We start from the raw sequence: 22,568 nt of genomic DNA, 5'->3' as shown, positions 1-22,568 counted from the left end.
AAACTTCCTGACAACATTATATACAATTGTGAAAGGGAGCAAGAGGGACAGTACATTATAGCATTTGGACTAGTCCGTTTCTGATTGGAATGTATACATAATTAGTCATTTCAAACATATTTTCCTCTATCAGCAAGGCAGATCAGGTTTCAAGCATCTGGTCAGCACAGCCTGGCTTTGAGTCGACCGATTCTGACAGCGGTGACGAACTTTGTCTTAGGTCAACCAGAACACAGGCTGTTAAAGGAAGTAAAGCCAGACCTCCAGTGACAGTAATCACACATAAATCAGCATCTCCAAAACAGTTGGATGAATGGTCAAAGACTTTGAAGCATCCACGAGACGTGGGTATGAAGACGTGGGACCATTTGCAGCGATATAAGAAACTCTACAATCTACATCCTTATGATGGGTTACAGTTATTAGCCTTTGTTTTGAACAACCGTGAACATGGCGTACTTGAAGAAAAGGTTTATGGAGCTGTCGGTGGTGAAGAGCAAGATGTGGCCGATGGATGGAGAGCCATACATGTTTTCCTTAAGGTTCCTTAAGGTTTCCTTAAGGTTCTGACCAATGCAACCAACCAAATGTGTCCAAAAACCAAAATAACTGTTTGTTGAATTTGAAGAAAGGTTTAGAGCAGAGGTGGTCAGACACAGTGGGTTACCTGACATGGAAGATGAAGATGCACTCAATTCCTCCAAAAATGGGGCAATCACCCATCAGTTGATGCAATCCATACATGATGATTTGTTTCCACAACTACTGATTGGGAGAGACAAAACTACGGTGACATCATCGACAGGTTGTCACAACTGGACAGAGACATCAAACAACATGATAAACCGGCTGTTATCAGAGTTGTGCAGGTTCCGAGTGAAACCAAACAACATGATTCGTTCAGCAGAAGAGAAACCTGGTGTATATCATTATTGCGGGATTTCTGGTCAATATCTGGTATTTTCTTTACTATCAAATGAGGAGAGACAAACTTATCACACAAGTCAGAGTTATACTTAAATCTTTATTCACTTATTAATAAGGGAGCAGGTCAATACAATGCACACATATAAAATCTATCGATTGAGTGCTCTACGATAACGATGGCTGGTCGACAAATCACCCTCAGATGATTCGTTGAGAGCCCCGAGACAAAAGTACATAGGTCTTTTATAGCCAAGATACACCCCTTTCAACCTACATGACGAACAACAGATGTATAGAATGGGTCACAAGGTTAAGATTTGTATGAAAAATAGGTTGAGATTTGTATGGTTGAGATTTCTGCTGTAAAAACAGTACTCTTTGTATAGAGACCAAGGTCTGGCCCTGGGGCAATCTCTTCCTGGTACCATATAGAACTTAAACATTAAATCATGCTCTGGAATGCGGTCTCTTCAGGTTTTATCACCCAAAAGAAATCGTAAATCTCCTGTCAGTGTTAACTCCCAGAGGCCCATCCTCAGTAGAACACACACAGATGAGCGTTCTAACAACCCCTTATTCTGTTGCATAAAACAACCATTTGATGACCTAATAGTATTATAACATAATCTAGTAATTTCCACCATAACCTGCAGGAACATCAGCACAGGTTGCGGAATTGGTGGCTTTGACAGAAGCATGCAAACAGGCTGAAGGAAAAACAGCTAATATCTACACAGACTCAAGGTATGCTTTCGGTGTTACCCATGATGGTAAACAAAATATGTACCAGACACATTAGGACCAAAATGGGAAGGTCCTTATCAAATTTAGCTCATAATGAGGTCAGCAGTAAAAGTCCAGGGAAAATCACGATGGATAAATGTCACTCTTTGCACTCTTTGCATGTTGATGACAAAGCGGAGCCTGGAGAATAGAGAACTTATTGATTAGCAATCGGGGGCCAATCTCGGGTGAAGAAGCATAGTAAGAGGTTCTGATAAGCTTCTATGTTGTACACCTCAGTCATCATATTAGGGATATCCAGGTGAAATGTCAAACTTTTTCCTGAAAATCGGGACATGCCTACTTAGAATACAACCTTACAGTGAAATGCTTACTTACGAGCCCCTAACCAATAGGGCAGTTTAAAAAAAAATAGAATAAGAGATAAAAGTAACAAGTAATTAAAGAGCAGCAGTAAAAAAAAATAGCAATACATACAGGGGGGTGCAACTCAGACCCGCTACTCAGCGTCTCACAAAGACACAGCGGTTGGAACCAAAAATCTCAAATTTGGATTCATCAGACCAATGTACAGATTTACACCGGTCTAATGTTCCTTGCTCTTGTTTCTTGGCCCAAGCAAGTCTCTTCTTATTATTTGGTGTCCTTTTGTAGTGGTTTCGTTGCAGCAATTTGACCATGAAGGCCTGATTCACACAGTCTCCTCTCAACAGTTGATGTTGAGATGTGTCCGTTACTTGAACTCTGTGAAGCATTTATTTGGGCTGCAATCTGAGGTGCAGTTAACTCTAATGAACGTATCCTCTGCAGCAGAGGTAACTCTGGGTCTTCCTTTCCTGTGGCGGTCCTCATGGGAGCCAGTTTCACCATAGCGCTTGATGTTTTTTGCGACTGCTCTTGAAGAAACTCTCAAAGTTCTTGAAATGTTCCTGGATTGCCTGACTATTTCATAGTTTTGATGTCTTCACTATTATTCTACAATGTTGAAAATAGTAAAAATAAAGAAACTCTGGAATGAACGGGCATGTCCAAACATTTAACTGTAAATGCATCTGTTGGTCAAAGATACCTTTTTTAAAAATCGGCCTCACAATGGGCCTCAGGATCTCGTAGCGGTATTTTAGTGCTTTCAAATTGCCATCGATAAAATGCAATTGCGTTTGTTGTAGCTTATGCCTGGCACATACCATAACCCCACCACCACCATGGGGCACTCTGTTAACAACATTGACATCAGCAAACCGCTTGCCCACACGACGCCATACACGTGATCTGCGGTTGTGAGATAGGTTGGACATACTGACAAATTCTCTAAAATGATGTTGAAAGGCTGCTTATGGTAGAGAAATGAAAATTAAATTATCTGGCAACAGCTCTGGTGAACATCCTGCAGTCAGCATGCTAATTGCATGCTCCCCCAACACTTGAGATATCTGTGGCATTGTGTTGTGTGACAAAACGGCACATTTTAGAGTGGCCTTTTATTGTCCCCAGCACAAGCTGCACCTGTGTAATATTAATGCTGTTTAATCAGCTTCTTGATATGCCACACCTGTCAGGTGGATGGATTATCTTGGCAAAGGAGAAATGCTGACCAATAGGGATATAAACACATTTGTGCCAAAAATTTGAGAGAAGTTAGCTTTTTGTGCATATGGAAACATTCTGGGATCTTTTATTTCAGCTCATGGATTTTTTTGAAACATGTTTTATTTATTTAACTTTTATTTAACTAGGAAAGTCAGTTAAGAACAAATTCTTATTTACAATGACAGCCTACTGGGGGACAGTGGGTTAACTGCCTTGTTCAGGGGCAGAATGACAGATTTTTACCTTGTCAGATCTAGCAATCTTTCGGTTACTGGCCCAACGCTCTAACTATTAGGCTACCTGCCGCCCCAAAACATGGGACCAACCCTTTACAAGTTGTGTTTATATCTTTGTTCAATGTAGATACCATACTCTGTCTCTTAGGATCGGGATCGGGATCACTTTACGCCTGCACCCTCAGCCTCTACTGTATATCGTTCCTCTTGACTGGCAGCCTAACTGAAACAATCTCCATCGCTTCCACTGAAGCAATCTCAATTTCATCCTGGTCATGCCCCCGGCAACAGAATTTAATTGCTCATGTGTATCATCTTTCTCTCTAGCGCATTTCCAACGCCAGGCCTCTTGTCTCTTGCTCCTTCTCAATCTTTGCCTTCATTCAAGTCAAGCTTTCCCTGCCTCATTAGTAACCCTTCAATCTTCCATGACGAAGGCACATGCGTTGACTCTTGATGTGGCTGGAGTTATTGAGGTGTCGAGTCTAGCAGGTAAACCAGGCTTAAGGTCTTTCTGACAGGGAAACAAAGGACGGGGGTGTTTGATTCACATGTGAACTGCAGCGACTGTTATTCAACTCCTGTTAAACTATTTATGAAGACTTTAGCGCCAAGGGGAGGTCGCATGTGCCCACGAATGTGTGTGTGTCTGCATGTGTGTGTGTAGAGAAGCATTTTGTGGGGTGCTCATTTTTCCTCTGATCGTGACAGGGTGGGAGGATGAAGAGATTTGTAATAGAGGACTCAGGACTGTGTTATGTAAGAAAAAGTAATAAGATAACTTAAGAGGGGAGCGATACATGAGGGCGCTTGACGGTGGGGGTGGTTCATGTTAAAAGGGGTGCAGACAGGTAGGAAAAGGTTCTGTGAAACAACAGGGAGATCGATAAAACTGTCATTTCTTCCTCCATGTGAAAGACAAGCAAGGACGGTGAGTTTTAAATCTTGAGCACGGTTTGAAATACTCATACAGTAGTGGACAAGGTGTACGTAATAATCAATGTTTTATGTTATTCAGATTCATAGGGAGTTATGCTCTTTCATTTGAATTTAATTGGGAGATTGTATTTGTTTTACCAAAAGTATGTGGACACCTCATTCCAAAATCATGGGCATTAATATGGAGTTGGTCCCCACTTTGCTGCTATAACAGCCTCCACTCTTCTGAGAAGGCTTTCCACTAGATGAACACTGCTGCGGGGACTTGCTTTCATTCAGCCAGCCACAAGAGCACTAGTGAGGTCGGGCATTGATACGGGTGATTAGGCCTGGGTCGCAGTCGCCATTCCAATTCACTCGCTTTGTGCATGGGGGCATTGTCATGCTGAAATAGGAAAGTGTCTTCCCTAAACTATTGCCACAAAGTTAGGACAGAATCGTCTAGAATGTTATTGCATGCTGTAGCGTTAAGATTTACATTAACGCTAATCAACTGAAACTAAGGGGCTTAGCCCGAACCATGAAAAACAGCCCCAGACCATTACTCTCATCCACCAAACTTTACAGTTGGCACTATACATTGGGGCAGGTAGAGTTCTCCTGGCATCCACCAAACCCAGATTCGTCCAATGGTGAAGCATGATTCATAATTCCAGAGAATGTGTTTACACTGTTCCAGAGTCCAATGGTGGCAAGTTTACACCACTCCAGCTGACGCTTGGCATTGCACATGGTGATCTTGGGCTTGTGTGCGGCTGCTCGGCCATGGAAACCCATTTCATGAAGCTCCCGACAGTTATTGCAGTTCTGTTGCTAACATTGCTTCCAGAGGCAGTTTGTAACTCGATAGAGAGTGTTGCAACCGAGGACAGACGATTTTTACTTTTATGCACTTCAACACTTGGCGGTTCCGTTCTATGAGCTTGTGTGGCCTACCACTTCGCGACTGAGCCATTGTTGCTCCTAGTCGTTTCTACTTCACAATAATAGCACTTAAAGTTGACCGGACACTTCAAGCAGGGCCGAAATTAGACGAACAGACAAACTGTTGGAAAGGTGGCATCCTATGACGGTGCCACATGGAAAGTCACTGAACTCTTCAGTAAGGCCATTCTACTGCCAATGTTTGTTTACAGAGATTGCATGACTGTGCTCGATTTTATAAACCTCCCAGCAGCGGGTGTGGCTGAAATAGCCGCATCCACTCATTTGAAGGGGTGTCCACATACTTTTGTATATATAGTGTATGTGCGTAGCTTAGTCTGTTGTTTAATTGAGTCCATTCGAGTGCTCTTTAGCCACAGTTAGAGATTTTCATATGTGTGCATTTTTATTCTAAGACTACTGCTAAGTACTTTTACTGTTTTGTGTAAATCAGTGCTTGACATGGGTAAGAGCTCACTGGAGCTGAGTACCGTCACCTCAAATGTTCTACTGCTTGAGCTCCTGTTCCTCTTATAGAACAGTAGTTCCCAAACTGTGTATTTTAAGAAATGAAGGAACTTAGTCCGGATTAGGTAGTGCATCATCAGTTTCTCTTGTCATGTTAGTCATTGCATACCTCATTGCATACCTTTAGAGAGTTATTTATAACTCCAGATCATATAGCCCATGTCAGTTAACGTTTATTTATTTCGTTTTTTTAGCCTGTAGATAGTTGTAATTTTCTTGTCACTCAAATATCACATGAATACATTAGACATGAAAAAATGTATAGAATTACAAGAAAATATTCTTTAAAACTGCAAAATGCAGGATGTTCCCATATACTGGAAGGGTCCCGAGTGAAAAAGTTTGGGAACCCCTGTTAAAGAATATTAGCTAAGTATTGTGGAGCTCCTACACCTAAATATAAACAGTACCGGCACCTATTTCAGTCCATGTCAAGCACTGATGAAAACACAAACCAAACGTATTAACAGCTATGAACTTTCATATGAAATGTATTCAAATTGTGTGATGTATAACCCACACATATGCTAAAATAAACAATACTTGTCTTAAACGTGTATGCAAAATATTGAAAAGAGAAACACATTTAAGCATTATTGGGATTTTGGGAATACCTAGGGGTGCTCGTAAATACAAAGTGCTGTACTGGCCAGTTTTCTTTTTTTTGTTGTCTATTTCTTCTCTGTCAGAGCAACATTTTTGTATGAGTGTATGTATGTCTTCTTTGTTTATTCTCTGAGCAATACGTTAACAAGGGTACATGTACACCTCAGAGCCAGGGAGTGTGTTTGGTTAAGTTTAGGCTGATAATGATATTTCCTCTCTCACAGGAGGACACACCCTGGGCTGGGGCCCAATGTGGCGTTCACTTATGCTGCAAGTGACTCACTTTACAAGACTTAACTTGGATCTTTAATGAGATATCATACAATCATATGATTTACATTGCAATTTCATGACAAGACATTATCTACCTGAGAAGACTTTAACTTACCTGGCAACTGATCTCGTAGATTGGAAGACAAGTCATAGGAAAAGCAGCTAAGTCTCTGTTGTCTTCATTTATCCTGTTCATCCAGGATCTGCAACACAATTTTACGAGCATCTCTCAAGCTACTACTGAGCCTTACCTTGATCAGCCACATGGACCAGCACCCGCCAGCTCCTTCTCTGTCCATGCTGGAGGTGGACGTGGACCTGGGCTTTGCTCTCTTCTTTCTTGCCCTCCTCTGCTTCTTCCTGCTGCTAACGGTGGTGCGCTGTGCTCAGACAGTGGTGGACCCTTATGGTGCCATCTCAACCTCCACCTATCAAGAGGAACAGATCACCAATTAAGACGAGAGTACCACGCAAAAAAAGAGGCACTCACAAACCATGTGCCGGAGAGAGTTAACATTCTGCTACTCACCATGCTGAAGATATACAGCAGGAATCCCTAAGCTTTATGAAAAGATAGCCTAAATGAGGGATGTCATTTGACTTAGCAACAAACTTTAGTTTATTTGGGAGATGCAGCAGAAATAGCTTATACCGTAGGCTAAGCCTATGCAGGCCAGTGTATAATCCAAGATTATCACCGGGGAAAGAATACAAATCATTTCCACAATGGCAGCTGAGTTGCACTGTTCCTTTCTATCCTTTTGTAAATAAAGTTTTTGCATGACTTGTACTGTATCTATTTCTCTAGTCTGTACATTCCTTGATAAGTGATGAATGTTTAATGCATTTGTCACGTTCTGACCTTAGTTCTTTTGTTATGTCTTTGTTTTACTATGGTCAGGGCGTGAGTTGGGTGGGTTGTCTATGTTAGTTTTTCTATGATTTGCTATTTCTGTTTCTGTGTATGGTTCTCAATCAGAGGCAGCTGTCAATCGTTGTCCCTGATTGAGAACCATATTTCGGGAGCCTGTTTTCTATTGTGTTTCGTGGGTGATTATTTTCTGTCTTTGTGTATGTCACAAGACAGGACTGTTTTGTTTCGTATCATTCTCGTTGTTATTTTTGTTTTAGTGTTCTGAGTTGAATAAATATCGTCATGAATATGTACCACACTGCGCTTTGGTCCGATCCTTGCTACTCCTCGTCAGAAGAAGAGGACGAGCATGACAGAATCACCCACCACCAAAGGACCAAGCAGTGTGGTAACGGGCAGCAGCAGCAGCAGGCGATCTCAGGACACCTGGACATGGGAGGAGATCCTGGACGGCAAAGGACCCTGGGTACAGGCTGGGGAATATCGCCGCCCCAAGGCAGAGCTGGAGGCAGTGAAAGCTGAGAGGCTGTGGTATGAGGAGGCAGCATGGCAGCGCGGCTGAGAGGCAGCCCAAAAATGTATTGGGGGTGGCGAAGTCAGGTAGGAGACCTGCGCCAACTCCCCGTGCTTGCCGTGGAGAGAGAGGGACCGGGCAGGCACTGTGTTATGCCGTGAGGCGCACGGTGTCCCCGGTGCGCAGGCATAGCCCGGTGCGGTACATAGCAGCGACTCGTATCGGCCGGGCTAGGTTGGGCATCGAGCCAGGTGCCATGAAGCCGGCTCAGCGCATCTGGTCTCCAGTGCGTCTCCTCGGGCCAGGGTACATGGCACCAGCCCTACGCATGGTGTCCCCGGTTCGCCAGCACAGCCCAGTGTGGGCTATTGCACCTCGCCGCACTGGCATGGCTACGGAGAGCATTCAGCCAGGTAGGGTTTTGCAGGCTCGGTGCTCGAGACCTCCAGTCCGCCTTCACAGTCCGGTCTATCCGGTGCCACCTCCATGCACCACCCTCCGGTGGCAGCCCCCCGTACCAGGCCGTCTCTCCATTTCCTCCCTACAGGTGCTCCCACCTGCCCAGCGCTGCCAGAGTCTCCCATCTGTCTGGAGCTGCCGGAGTCTCCCATCTGTCCGGAGCTGCCGGAGTCTCCCATCTGTCCGGAGCTGCCGGAGTCTCCCATCTGTCCGGAGCTGCCGGAGTCTCCCGCCTGTCCGGAGCTGCCGGAGTCTCCCGTCTGTCCGGAGCTGCCGGAGTCTCCCGTCTGTCCGGAGCTGCCGGAGTCTCCCGTCTGTCCGGAGCTGCCGGAGTCGCCCGTCTGTCCGGAGCTGCCGGAGTCGCCCGTCTGTCCGGAGCTGCCGGAGTCGCCCGTCTGTCAGTAGCCGCTCGTCAGTCAGGAGCCGCCGGAGCTGCTCGTCAGCCAGGAGCCGCCGGAGCCGTCCGTCAGCCAGGAGCCGCCGGAGCCGCCCGTCACTCCGGTGCTGCCGGAGTCGTCCTTCACTCCGGCACTGCTGGAGTCTCCCGCCTGTCCGGTGCTGCCGGAATCTCCTGTCCATTCGGGACCCATTGCTAGGGTCCCCAGTCCGAGGTCGGCGGCGAGTGTCGCCGCTCGAAAGAGGCCACGGAGGCGGTTGAGGAGGTGGACAAAGACTATGGTGGAGTGGGGTCCACGTCCCGCGCCAGAGCCGCCACCACGGACAGACACCCACCCAGACCCTCCCCTATAGATTCAGGTTTTGCGGCCGGAGTCCGCACCTTTGGGGGGGTACTGTCACGTTCTGACCTTAGTTATTTTGTTATGTCTTTGTTTTAGTATGGTCAGGGCGTGAGTTGGGTGGGTTGTCTATGTTAGTTTTTCTATGATTTGCTATTTCTGTGTTTGGCCTGGTATGGTTCTCAATCAGAGGCAGCTGTCAATCGTTGTCCCTGATTGAGAACCATATTTAGGGAGCCTGTTTTCTATTGTGTTTCGTGGGTGATAATTTTCTGTCTTTGTGTATGTCACCAGACAGGACTGTTTCATTTCGTATCATTCTCGTTGTTATTTTTGTTTTAGTGTTCTGAGTTGAATAAATATCGTCATGAACACGTACCACGCTGCGCTTTGGTCCGATCCTTGCTACTCCTCGTCAGAAGAAGAGGACGAGCATGACAGCATTGACTGTATAGGGTTTAATGCCAGACAACCTTATCAGATTATGCAACATTTACTGTATTTAGAGTGGGTTGATACTCTTATTTTGTTTTACCAAAAATTTGGGAATCAGAACATGTGGAATTGTGACAATGTAGACAGAGATGCCCTCTACACTGTCCTATATACATTGAGTGTGCAAAAAATTTCCATGACATACACTGACCAGGTGAATTTAGGTGCAAGCTATGATCCCTTATTCATGTCACTGGTGAAATCCACTTCAAATCAGTGTAAATGAAGGGGAGGAGACAGGTTCAAGAAGGATTTTTGAAGCCTTTAAACATGGATTGGGTATACGTGCCATTCAAAGGGCAAACAGGCAAGACAAAAGATTGAAGTGCCTTTGAACGGGGTATGGTAGTAGGTGCCAGGCGTACCGGTTTGGGTCAAGAACTGCAACGCTGCTGGGTTTTTCACACTCAACAGTTTCCCTGTGTGTATCAAGAATGGTCTACCACCCAAAGGACATCCAGCCAACTTGACACAACTGTGGGAAGCATGAGTCAACATTGGCCAACATCCCTGTGGAATGCTTTCTGACACCTTGTAGAGTCGATGCCCTGACGAATTGAAGAGGTTCTGCGGGTGAAATGGGGTGCAACTCAATATTAGGAAGGTGTCCCTAATGTTTTGTACACTCAGTGTAGAAACGTATTGAAAGGGGCATCTCCTCCTCATGGACTGCACCAGATTGTTCAATTTTTGCTGTGAGATGTTACCCCACTCTTCCACCAAGGCACCTGCAAGTTCCCGGACATTTCTGGGGGGAATGGCCCTAGCCCTCACCCTCCGATCCAACAGGTTCCAGATGTGCTCCATGGGATTGAGATCCCGGGTCTTCGCTGGCCATGGCAGAACACTGACATTCCTGTCTTGCAGGAAATCACGCACAGAACAAGCAGTATGGCTGGTGGAATTGTCATGCTGGAGGGTCATGTCAAGATGAGCCTGCAGGAAGGGTACCCCATGAGGGAGAAGGATGTCTTCCCTGTGACTCACAGCATGGAGATTGCCTGCAATGACAACAAGCTCAGTTTGATTGATGCTGTGACACACCGCCCCAGACCATGACGGACCCTCCACCTCCAAATCGATCCTGCTCCAGAGTACCTCGGTGTAACGCTCATTCCTTCAACGATAAACGTGAATCCGACCATCGCCCCTGGTGAGACAAAACCGCGACTCGTCAGAAAATTGCACTTTTTGCCAGTCCTGTCTAGTCCAGCGACGGTGGGTTGCCGGTGATGTCTGGTGAGGACCTGTGTTACAACAGGCCAACAAGCCCTCAGTCCAGCCTCTCTCAGCCTTTTGCGGACAGTCTGAGCACTGATGGAGGGATTGTGTGTTCCTGGTGTAACTCGGGCAGTTGTTGTTGCCATCCTGTACTTGTCCGGCAGGTGTGATTTTCAGATGTACCGATGCTGAGCAGGTGTTGTTACACAAGAATGGGTTAACTGCCTGTTCAGGGGCAGAACGATAGATTTGTACCTTGTCAGCTCGGGGGTTTAACTTGCAACCTTCCGGTTACTAGTCCAACGCTCTAACCACTAGGCTACCCTGCCGCCCGGTAATAGAAAAGTCGTAGAGACGCCAGGTTTAAACATTCGCATATCATTTAACAGTTCCATTTCATGTCATGCTGTTCACATAAATAATTGACTCATTACTCAGTTATTTATCCTGGGAAAAGGCAGTGAGTTTGGCCGATAAACCTCGTTAACCTGGCTCCCGCTATTCAACCCTGCAAGGCAGGGTTTCCCAAACTCTATCCTGGGGCCTCCCCCTGGGTACACGTTCTGTCTTTCGCCCTAGCACTATACAGCTGATTCAAATAGTCAAAGCTTGATGATGAGTTGGTTATTTGAATCGGCTGTGTAGTGCTAGCGCAAAAGACAGAAGGGAATTGTAAGCAAAACGGATTGGGATTGAGGGAGATGTTGTTTGAATGGGAACACAGTCTTTGGCGTGACCCTCAATCCCAATTCGTTTTGCTTTATTCTTTCCTCCACCTCTTGTCTTTTTCTCAGTTGCTGCTCCTGAAGAAGGCACAGCTACAGACAGTGACACAGAAGATGTGAGAACTAAGCCAGATAGGATTCAAATGTGCTCACACACACACACACACACACACACACACACACACACACACACACACACACACACACACACACACACACACACACACACACACTTCTACGTGTGTGGTCTCGGCCATGCTCCTGACATGCTCTTCTCTCATTCTTCCTTAGTACAATGACATGGCAGATGACACGGAGAGCATGCCATCTTCTTTAGCTGTGACCACCCCTACTGTAACTGTTGTCACAAGTGAAGCCTCAGGCTCTAGTGATACCCCAGCAACTCGCCTTGCACAGTCAGAGTCTGAACCACCAAGTCCACAAGAAGACGGCGACGATAATACTCCTCCATCAAAATCCAAAAAGGTTTCAACAAAACATCCCGAGGCCAGCAAATGAAGACGGCTGAGAAAAGGTGAAAAGAGGAGAGAATCTCCCCGAGCCAAACACAAATTTGGGTGCTACATTGAAGACTTGTCTCCTGCCCCTACAAATCCTTCTGTGCCAATGAAACCACAAAAACCCAGAACAGGTGACTCCTCTGCATCAACAAAACAGCTGAACTCGAGCAAAGCTGGCACAGCTTCCCCACCAAAATCACAAGAGCCCAGCAAGAGTGACAAATCTGCTCCCAAACTACAAGAGGCCAGCAAAAATGGTTCCACTGCCCCATCAGAAAAGGTGAGTTATGCTTTGCATTAATGGACTGGCCTTGTTTTACATTGATCTTCTCTAAATTGCTTTCTACCTAATGTCAATGATATCGTTAATGACGATCTTTAGTGCTCATGGTGGTCTTCTCGCTCCCTGATTTAGAATCAGCCACTCTGTTTGTGGTGACCAGCGTGTCGCAAGCTCTGACCCATGCACCCAACCCTGCGACTCAGCCACCCCCTTGTCCTCATAGAGGAGGAGATCAAGATTGACACGATGGTCCTGGCCAGGAGCAGGACCAAGACCTGGCACCACGGCAGGATTACAGAAATCCAACCAACAGGTAAGAACACACCCAACCACCGGTTAGTCCTGTTCTTGTATATCATTAGATGTCCTTTACAGATTTCTTAGTTTTCTCCATGCTCTCTATATCTCAACCATTGATCATCCACAGAAAATGGAGGTGGACTTTAGCGAGAAGGGGAGGAGCATGCTGTCAGGGACACCACATAGCCTTTGACCACACCGCTCTGCTGGAGCAGCTGTACGTGGGCGTGCGAGTGGTGGCCAAGTTCAAGGATGTCCACCAGTCCTTGTTCTGCTCTGGCATTCTGGCTGAACTCCCCAACCGAAAGAACCGCATGAGGTATGAGCTTAAAGACAGTGTATGACTGTGTGTGCAGGGCCGCCTGCTCATTAGGCAGGATTAGGCGACCGCCCATTATGGTAGATTGACGAGGGCAGCATTTTCTGTGCTAAACTGACCAAGACAAACCTCGCAACAACACCTGATTCTGTCCAAAAACAACAACAATTTCTCTCGGGCTTTTTAGGTGAGTGCTGATGCCGCCCTTTGACGAGCAGTGCCCACTTAGGCAGGGACACAATATTGAACTTGTCCGTTGGCAGCGCGCCTCTCCAGGGTGCTCTTGGAGAAACGCATCGCTACAGTGCTCCACCTACATTCCGTGTGTATCCGGTTGTAGCATGTGATAAGAGTATTTGACCTTTTTCTGTAGCCTACGGGCTGGGCTGTCACACATTTGATCTCCAATGTAATGAGACGGAAACTTTTTACATCATGCATGTTTCCCCGATCACATAGCCTAACCTAAATGACACCAAAGTGAATAGAACATGTGCTGACATGTTAACAAACATATCCTTAAAAACAGGACATGTGAAAGTAAAATGGACATATCCTTAAAAACAGGACATGTGAAAGTAAAATGGACAATAAGGTTTCATCCCATGGGCTAAATTGTCATGATCAGTGGTTTCAAGTTTGTATCCATGAGCTGGTCATAGCAAAAAATTAAATACTTCTGCATTTCCCGCTGTGTAAACACATTGCAAATAGGCTCAGGATAACTCCTGATCAAGGTGGGTTGCTGATATTCAGAGCTAAAATAGCCAAATGGATTCATCATGGGATTCAGGACTAATAAAGCCAATACAACGGCCTGTTTTTGTCAAACGGTGGGCCCAGGGTCATTGCCAGGATTTTGGGGCTGTTTGGAAAGGCTGTTCAACCTGTCTCGGCACATGGTAGATCTTAGATCTACAATGTAGAAATTGGCCAGGTCGCAGTTGTAAATGAGAACTTGCTCTCAACTAGCCTACCTGGTTAAATAAAGGTCAAATAAAAAAAAGATCTTAGTTCTTTAAGTTTCAGTTTCCTGAAGGCACGTTCACCTCCAGCAACTGTTACAGGCATTGTACAGAAGTTTGCAGTGCAATGCACACCTCTCCAAAAACACCCTGTAGCTGCATCTTGTGAGTGGCATTTAGGAACTCTACAGGAGGAAGACCATCTGGAAAAAGTGGCAGCATATATCGTCTTTAGATCTCGCACATCATTTTCAAATCCATCTGAGATCTTTGGAGTACTTGTTTCTCAATTTGTGGCAAGCTACACATTTGGTTTCCAGTCATTTTCCTAAATGTACACATTGGTTAAAACTCCTCACATATAGCTGCCATCGTGTGGAATCTCTTGTCCAAATGACTGATTATACTATCCAGGGCTATATAAAACGCTGTGTTGCAAAATCCATTGTCTGACTTCTGTTCCTTTGCTATGTCATCTTCAGTCTCATCGGGGAAATGTTTTCTTTTTTTTCTTTTCTGGCGGCTCCTCTGTTCACTGTGAAACTGAGTATTTACACCCATTTCATTTGCCACCGTGGAGGCATCTGCCAGAAGAGCGTCACCATTGATTACGCAGAGCCTGTATTTCTTCCTGTAGCGCCTTAATGTGAGCTGCTTCAGTGTCCAGAGGAATATTTCCTGACGGAAGAATTAGGCTTCTATTCTCAATACACTGCAAAACTTTTACCCAGAAAGTGAGCAGGACGATTGCCTTGAAAGACATGAAGTAGCTTTATCAGACCTTTTGCCTCTGATTTGGCTTCGTTTGTCAGGCTGCAGGTAGCAAGAAGCATGTCTAGGGCCTTGATGACAGATGGTAAATGAGTTGCCGCTGGTCGGACCGCAGCAATACGTGCACTCCATCAAAGAGTGTCTGAAAGGCGGTTAAGACAGCAGCAAGTCTTTTCCTTGAATGGCCCATCGCTCTGGGCTGGCACTGAACAGATGTTTCACACAGTCCCCCAAAAAGTTGATACTTCTGGGCACGGCTGAGCTGCATGTACACCCACAAGATTAGGAGTATGGTAGGCACAAGGTATGTGGCCAGTGGATTCTTTTGCAGTATGTGTGCTTGCACTCAATCATTTTAGAAATGCTCTGGTAGTTTGTCATACAGTCTCCTCCATTTCACTGATGATATCTTACAGCCATCCGTACTATTCAGAGAACTGGGTGATGGTTTACTTTGCTCATGAGAAAAAAGAACACATGGAATGCAATATAATGCCTTTACACTCTTACTATAAATAAGCTAGTCTCTCTGCACCTTTTCTCTTCCCTTTGCGGACTTACTGTACTGTAAATAGTTGGGGAATGGCTTGCCTTCTGAGTCTAGGGGCATGATTTTATACAGTTTTGTCTCCTCACCACACCTGTTGGCTAGTCTGCGAACAATAGCTTCTTTTTCATGGTCTTGTACTTTCTCTGGCCACAGTGCTGGGTCATCTAAAACATAATCTTCCTCACTTCAAATCTGTCCATACTCTTCATTTCCCTTATTGCTTGTTCAGTCTCTTCTTGTCACTCCTTCACTGGCCCTTCTGCTACTCTTTAACTCCTCTTCCTCCTCCCTGCTCTCCTCTGCATCAGTCTGTCTGACAGCTTTCTGCTGAGATTGTGCCAACCTGGGGCTCTCTGGGCACTAGGAGGTGAGTAAACAAAGGGAATGTTAGGGTTAATGTTCGCTCCTACAAAGGTTACCATACAAAAAAAAATCTACTACTGAAAGTAAAAATGTTTTCATTATAGTATACATATCAAATAGAATACGTATTTAAGTGTGTCTTAGTCATCATATGCCTAACTTTACAATTTAAAAAATGGTCTAGTTATGTTGCTGCTGCTACAAAACAACTTCCTCACCTCCAAGGTCCGTTATACGTTATATATGGTTATATGTTTTAATTTATCCAATTTTTATTAATTTTTTTGTCTAACATTTTTTAAATGATAAACAAATAATTTTCTAAACATTTAGGGGCCCCTACCAGGATAGGGCCCCATGAATCATGTTTCCCCCCCTTAATGGCCTCCCGCATAGATGGACATTCCTAAAATTCAAATTCAGGCGACACTGTAGGATATACCTCAGTAAGGATGGACCGACGCTGATGCCCTTTGGGTGTCTTTTTTTGATGTTCACGGACAATTCATTTTGTCCGGTTTGGAAAAAGCCTTGATTTGGACCATACATAGACGTCTCTAAATGACGTCTTTTCAACTTTCATTCAGAACCCGAAAATTATTTCAAAGTCTGGAAAAATAAGTATTTTTGTTGTCTTTTTAACGTAATTTTTTTTTGGTCTCGCTTAGGCCGGCAGAATGGCAAGGACCGGCCCTGTGTTTGTTTGTGTGTGATTTAGCTATTGTGGGTGTGGTTGGATGATGATATATGGAAACATAATTCTAAATATGATTCATCATTGCCTTAGTAAAGCTCTGTTGCGCTTCCCCTTGTGTTTCAGGTTCCTGATCTTTTTTGATGACGGCACACCTTCCTATGTAGGCTTGCCGGATCTTCACATTGTTTGCAGACCACGTAAGAACAGCCTCGGACAATTGTTTTCTATCTTTAACGTATACTCAATACTTCTTGGCTCAATTCTGTTTGATCCTCCAACAAAATGTAAGATGTCTAATTCAGGTCCAACTGTTTGCTTCTAGTTGTTAACTCCACCTGTGTGACAATACATGTATATTCCAATGTAATACTCTTTTGAGTTATATACATTTTTCAATTCGTTGGCTTGTATGGAGCAACAAAACTTTTACTGTGGCTGTTGTCATACAACAAGTTTAATCTGCAAATGTAGGTGTTGGTGAGACACTTGCAGGGAAACGCACATACATACCCACACAAACTAAGCCTATTGTTTCTCTCTATCATCTTAAGTGCCGGAGGTTGTGGGAGGACATAGAGGATGAGGCCAACAGGGAGTTCATCAAGGATTACATCAAGGTGTACCCCCAACCCGCCCATGGCCCGGTACAGACCAGGCCAGCCCATCAACGTGGGGTTTGAGAGGGGTCCGGAGGAGGGTTGAGGTAGAGCAGATCGACTGCAGCTTGTTGTGCATCGTCTACAAGGTGAGAATCTGCAACCGCTTACGCTGTAACCATTTAGTGAACCATTTAGTGAAGTGATAGTGATTGACTTGCAGTATATTGTGCTTGGTATTCTGGTATGCTTACCTAACTAAAGTCTAGTTCTTCACTGACGCACATAATGCCAATCCTTTTTTCCTGTGTGTGTGTGTGTGTGTGTGTGTTCTCAGGATGACGAACATAAGGAATGGTTGTATCGAGGCTCTTTGCGCCTGGAGCATAAGGCCAACATGAAGAAACGTGTTGAGGAGTCAAAGGATAAACCAACAGTGACACGGCCCAATGCTGGTAAATATCTGTCTATCAGTCTCTCTTTATCCTGCTGTCTCTGTGTTAGTGTGTTCTGTGGATAAACATGAACACGTCTACAGCCTTGTCTGTCTGACTGGAATGGGCATCGAAGTCAGCCGTCTGTTCCCTTACATGGTGTGCACGGTACTTTCAATCTTTCCTGTATTTGGATTCGTATAGTGGACAACGTGTTTATTTCTCTTTGTCCACCGCCCAGGGGGGGACCAGTTTCGACTGCTAATACTATCCACACGACCAGCACGGCCGCTGCCAGCAAACCTCACGTCACCGCCTCAGCACCCTTAGGGTGAGTACAATGTATGTCTCTGTGTTTATACTGTGTTGCCGTACTATTTTCAAAAGAGAGTCTTGCACAAATTTCATGAATATGTATTTCCTGCATGCATTTATAATGAGGTTTTATTAGGGCTGGCAGGTGGCCTAGCGATTAGAGCATTGGGCCAGTAGCCGAAAGGTTGCTAGTTTGAATATGTGAAGATTCGGGGATTCTAGGGAGTTTTTCCAAAACCACGTGCTTCTACACCCGCATTGCTTGCTGTTTTGGGGTTTTAGGCTGGGTTTCTGTACAGCACTTTGACATCAGCTGATGTAAGAAGGGCTTTATAAATACATTTGACTGACAGCACTTAACCATAATGGCTCCTGGGTCACCGTCAATAAGGGCTGATCCTGCTCTGGGGGGGGGGGGGGGGGGGGGGATATGCAGAAAACAAATTCCCATTTCACACGCTTGTATAGGTTGCACACTTGTACATGTGTGAAACAGGACAAATATAAGCACCCCCTATTTGACCTTTAGTCCTTTAGTCCATCCTTGTTTCAGAACGGCAACAATTCCTAGTTCGTTCATTCTCCCTCAAACCCATGTCATCTTCTCCCTGATCACGTCAGGAGGCCCTATGGCCAGATCCGTTCAACCGACGAGTCGTCTGTTATCACAGCTAAAGGTTCAGCCACCTTCACCCTCCACCGTTGCTGCCCAGCCTGCCTGGAATGCATCCGGTCAAAGGTTGAGGCCAAGCACCGTGGACTCAACCCGCTGCTCATCCCCTGCTCTGCGAGTTCCACCAAATGAAGGGCCGCCGCCGGGTCAATAACAAGGTGGGGGTGGGGTGAAGTTTCCCTAGATGTTGATCTTAGGTCAGTTTAGCATTTTCCTCTCTAACGGTTAAGGTTAGCATGGGGGGAGGGGGGGGGGGGCTGATCCAAGATCTGTGCCTAGGGGTAAACTTCTCCCCAGGTCAATTGACTGGTCTATCTGGAATGTCATACTTCATGATATAGAACTCTGCCATTACCTATAGTGCTGCTGCTACTGGTGCTGCATCTTGCCGGACACTGCTATTTTTAACTGGAGAGTTGGGAGCAGAGCAAATGACATATTTCCAATGTAACAGATGGAAAATGATGTATTATTCTGTTGTCATCCTATAGTCATACTCCTTGTAGTTATTAAAAACTCTGGTGTGGTTATGTTCTCTTTGTGTTTTCTCACCTTCCTCCGGGCCCTCCGTCTTTCTCAGACGTATTTCCACATCTTCTACCAGTCGCCGTGTGGCCTCAGCCTGAGCAACATGACTGCTGTGCAGGACTACCTTCAACAGACCCGCTGTGACTTCCTCTTCCTGGACATGTTCTGTCTGGACCCCTTTGTGTCTGTGACCACAACCCACCAACCCCGGCCATACAAGATCAACATCCTAGACCTGATGCTTGGCAGGGAGAACCAGCCGCTGTCCTGCATCAACGAACTTGGCAACATCCGGCTAATCTCAGTGATCTACAACAAGCAGCGTGTGGCGGCCAGCGGGGTCTCCCTCAACACCAGCTCAGACTTTCTGGTGGGCTGCAACTGCACCGATGGCTGCAGGAACGTATGTGTGTGTGTGTGTGTGTGTGTGTCACAGGGGTTAAAGTTCTGTTACTGCAACGTATTTCCTTAAATGTATTTAAGGACGTACTGTTTAATACATTTAGCAAATTATCCTCTTTCCCTAAAAGCATAAACGGTCATGACTTTTTTTTACATGGTATGTGGAGGTTGTATTGACGTGTATTTATGGACATGTATATTGTGTTGCTGTAGGTCGTCATGCTCCTGTCACCAGCTGACCATCCAGGCCATAGCCGTGTCACCGGGTGGCCCTGAGGACGTCAACGTTGGCAACGAACACAAGAGGCTGGAGAAACGGCTCTCCACAGGGTGAGGCTTGTCAATGTGTCTTCATGAACATCTTTCAATTATCCATCAGTCGAAACATCGCTTTGACTATTGGTCTTTGGTATTTTTTTCACCTCAATGTTCTCCTCTAGCTCTCAGCTCTTTCTATGCATTTGTGTCATCTGTGACATGCTTTGAGAGCAATGTCTGAAAAGCTCTTGTAGATAGTATTATTATATCAACCCTCTCCACCTCCCTCTGTCTGCAGTATATATGAGTGTAACGCACTGTGCCGCTGTGACCCACCGGGTGGTGCAGCATGGCCTTCAGCTGCGGCTACAGCTCTTCATGACCATGGGGAAGAGCTGGGGAATTCGCTACCTGGATGACGTTGCCAAGGGCACCTTCATCTGCACTTACACTGGTGAGTCGGAGCTAGGAACCCAACCTAACCCCACAGACAGACTGCTGTTAAGTATGACTTCTGTTGATTACATACACTACTAGTATTTTGTCTGTTGGGCATCCTTTTAGTGCTCAATGCCCAAGACCTCTTCTAGTGTTACTCTCTTCCATTCTCTCCTTCTACTATTGCAATGTCTTTCTTCCGGTTGTACTGCACACAATGCTCACAACTTTTCCCTTTGCCATCTCTCCCCTTCGGGATAATCATGAACAAGAAGAGTTTGGGGACAGAGGGCAACATGTACGTGGTCAACCTGAACCACATAGTGGGAGCTGAGAGCAAGGAGAGTTACGAGAGTGAGACGCGCTGCTCCGACAATGAGTCAGGTACAGACACGCAGAGAGCCTGGACTCACCTGCAAACTATAGGATAGATTTGATGTTAACTGTGTATTATCTTTTTTTGAATGCAAAAAAAGAAATTGGCTTTCCATTTCGATTCATGAGTTGTAAATGCACATACCCAGTGGACACACAGGGAGTGCAAAGAGAAGCAACAGAACTGACCATCTCTAATGGTTCGGCCTCTGTTCCCCATCAGGTTCAGAAGAAGAGTCCATAGAAGACGTCAACAGTGAGCATGATGACTGTGATGACGAGGGCAAGGATGAGGAAGAGGGAAACCCCGAGAAAGAGCAGCGACGTATGATGATGAAGAACTCTGATGACGAAGAACTCTGATGACGAAGCTGAAGAAGAACGCGATGATGATGATGAAAATTACGAGGACAAGGACTACGATGTCAGTGAAGATGATGGCGACTCTGACTTCAGGCACAATGTCTCCTCTATGGAGTCACACGCAGGCATGCCAAAATACTACAGGAGGGTAAGAGGAAACTACAGTATATACAGAGAAGTATACGGAGTGAAAAACAAACATTGAGGGCAACGAAAAAGGTTACTGAGGTTTAGTAGAGTATTCATTCTTATTTGGTTTGATAAATGTTGGTTTCTCAAAATACTGTCGGAAGGTAGAAAAATAAAGCACAGACACAAATATAGACGGAAACGTGTTCATGACCTCTCCACTTTTATTTCTGGATTTTTAAAATAAGTTATAGGACTTTGGTTCCCAGACTCATCAAATGACTCACAAAATGACTCTCTAGACCCAGCGAAGAAATCGGGCTCTGACGCCAAGTCTTCTGACCTGCAGGATGGTACAGCAGAGGGAAATGACAAGCAGGCCTCAAACGCCACAAGGCGTTTCTTTGATGGCGAAGAGTCATGCTACATCATCAACGCAAATCTGGAGGGGAATGTGAGTCGCTACCTCAATGTGAGTCATGAGGAGGAATAATCAGAGGGTATCGTGTTGGATAGTATGCCGACTGTATGATTTTCCCTATATACCCATACTTCTCAGAGATCCATAAACTCAGCATCTTACCCAGGTTACAATAAAGGGCAGGACTAAACAACGAATTTCATCCTCCTCCTATGAATGGTGATAAAAATTGTCATGACGCTCACATCCACTGTGTCTCTCTCCCTACAGCATAGCTGCCACCCAAACCTGTTTGCGCAGAATGTTTTTGTGGACACACATGACCTTCGATTCCCCTGGGTGGCCTTCTTCACCAGCAAGAGTGTGACCTTCTGTTATGACTCATGGGATATTATATATTGCTTGTGCTAATGGTTGGTCTTTTGAGAGGCGAAGCCAGGATTAATACGGGTTCTGCTCATGTCTGTGGCTCTATAACAAATGCCCAGGGGGACTAAAGCATGTGAATTATAATATGCACTTCTGTATATTGATCATAATATTGTCTCTGTGTTTTTCAGGCGCATCAGAGCTGGTACAAAACTGCCGTGGGATTATAAATGTGAGCTTGGTGTGAAAAGGTCATCAAAAATCCTAAATTGTTGCTGTGATCGAGTGTAGGGAAAAGTTATGAATGCCCTTACATCTTCTTCCAGCTTCACCCCTGAAGTAAATTTAGGAATATACTGTAGGAGATGGTCTAGTTGTTGTATTTTAAACCATGCAGAGGTTTTTGTTCATATTACGATTCTTAAATTGTGCTTAAATAAATGAATTCTGAAGTATTGTCTCCTAGTTAAATAAAAAAATATTGAAATGTCCTTTTCAGCATTCCTAATTTATTCTGCCCCAAATAATATTTCGTTAAACTATATTCTCACATTTTCCTTAAATGTTTCCAAAGAAAATGCTTTGTAAATGTATTAAACCATCAAGCAGTTGTGGAGGTCTGAACAAAGACAGTTGTGAGAGAGAAATTATGTATTTACCTGATTTGTTTGATATTAATAGTTAACGATTTATATACTTAACAAAT

The 22,568-nt window shown here is 45.0% G+C and overlaps 1 protein-coding gene across 1 annotated transcript; it reads left to right on the top strand.

Moving 5' to 3' along the window:
• The first annotated feature begins 10,755 nt into the window (after window positions 1-10,755).
• setdb1a (SET domain bifurcated histone lysine methyltransferase 1a) lies at window positions 10,756-22,353 on the top strand. Its single transcript, XM_065021068.1, is given in 28 exon segments — window positions 10,756-10,867; window positions 11,862-11,908; window positions 12,084-12,570; window positions 12,729-12,808; window positions 12,810-12,935; window positions 13,024-13,068; window positions 13,070-13,215; window positions 16,685-16,758; window positions 17,113-17,123; window positions 17,125-17,184; window positions 17,186-17,242; window positions 17,244-17,306; window positions 17,495-17,622; window positions 17,833-17,922; window positions 18,444-18,679; window positions 18,682-18,737; window positions 19,160-19,509; window positions 19,720-19,839; window positions 20,066-20,101; window positions 20,103-20,219; window positions 20,459-20,589; window positions 20,804-20,931; window positions 20,933-21,056; window positions 21,059-21,091; window positions 21,375-21,544; window positions 21,764-21,852; window positions 22,054-22,143; window positions 22,145-22,353. Coding segments are annotated over 28 exon segments (3,228 nt in total). The 3' UTR covers window positions 22,167-22,353.
• The last annotated feature ends 215 nt before the right edge of the window (window positions 22,354-22,568 follow it).

This window comes from Oncorhynchus nerka, linkage group LG7, assembly GCF_034236695.1.
Source record: "Oncorhynchus nerka isolate Pitt River linkage group LG7, Oner_Uvic_2.0, whole genome shotgun sequence".
In the NCBI taxonomy this organism is placed as follows: Eukaryota; Metazoa; Chordata; class Actinopteri; order Salmoniformes; family Salmonidae; genus Oncorhynchus; species Oncorhynchus nerka.
The sequence above is the reverse complement of the archived record's forward strand: the minus strand, read 5'-3'. Positions and strand labels throughout refer to the sequence as shown.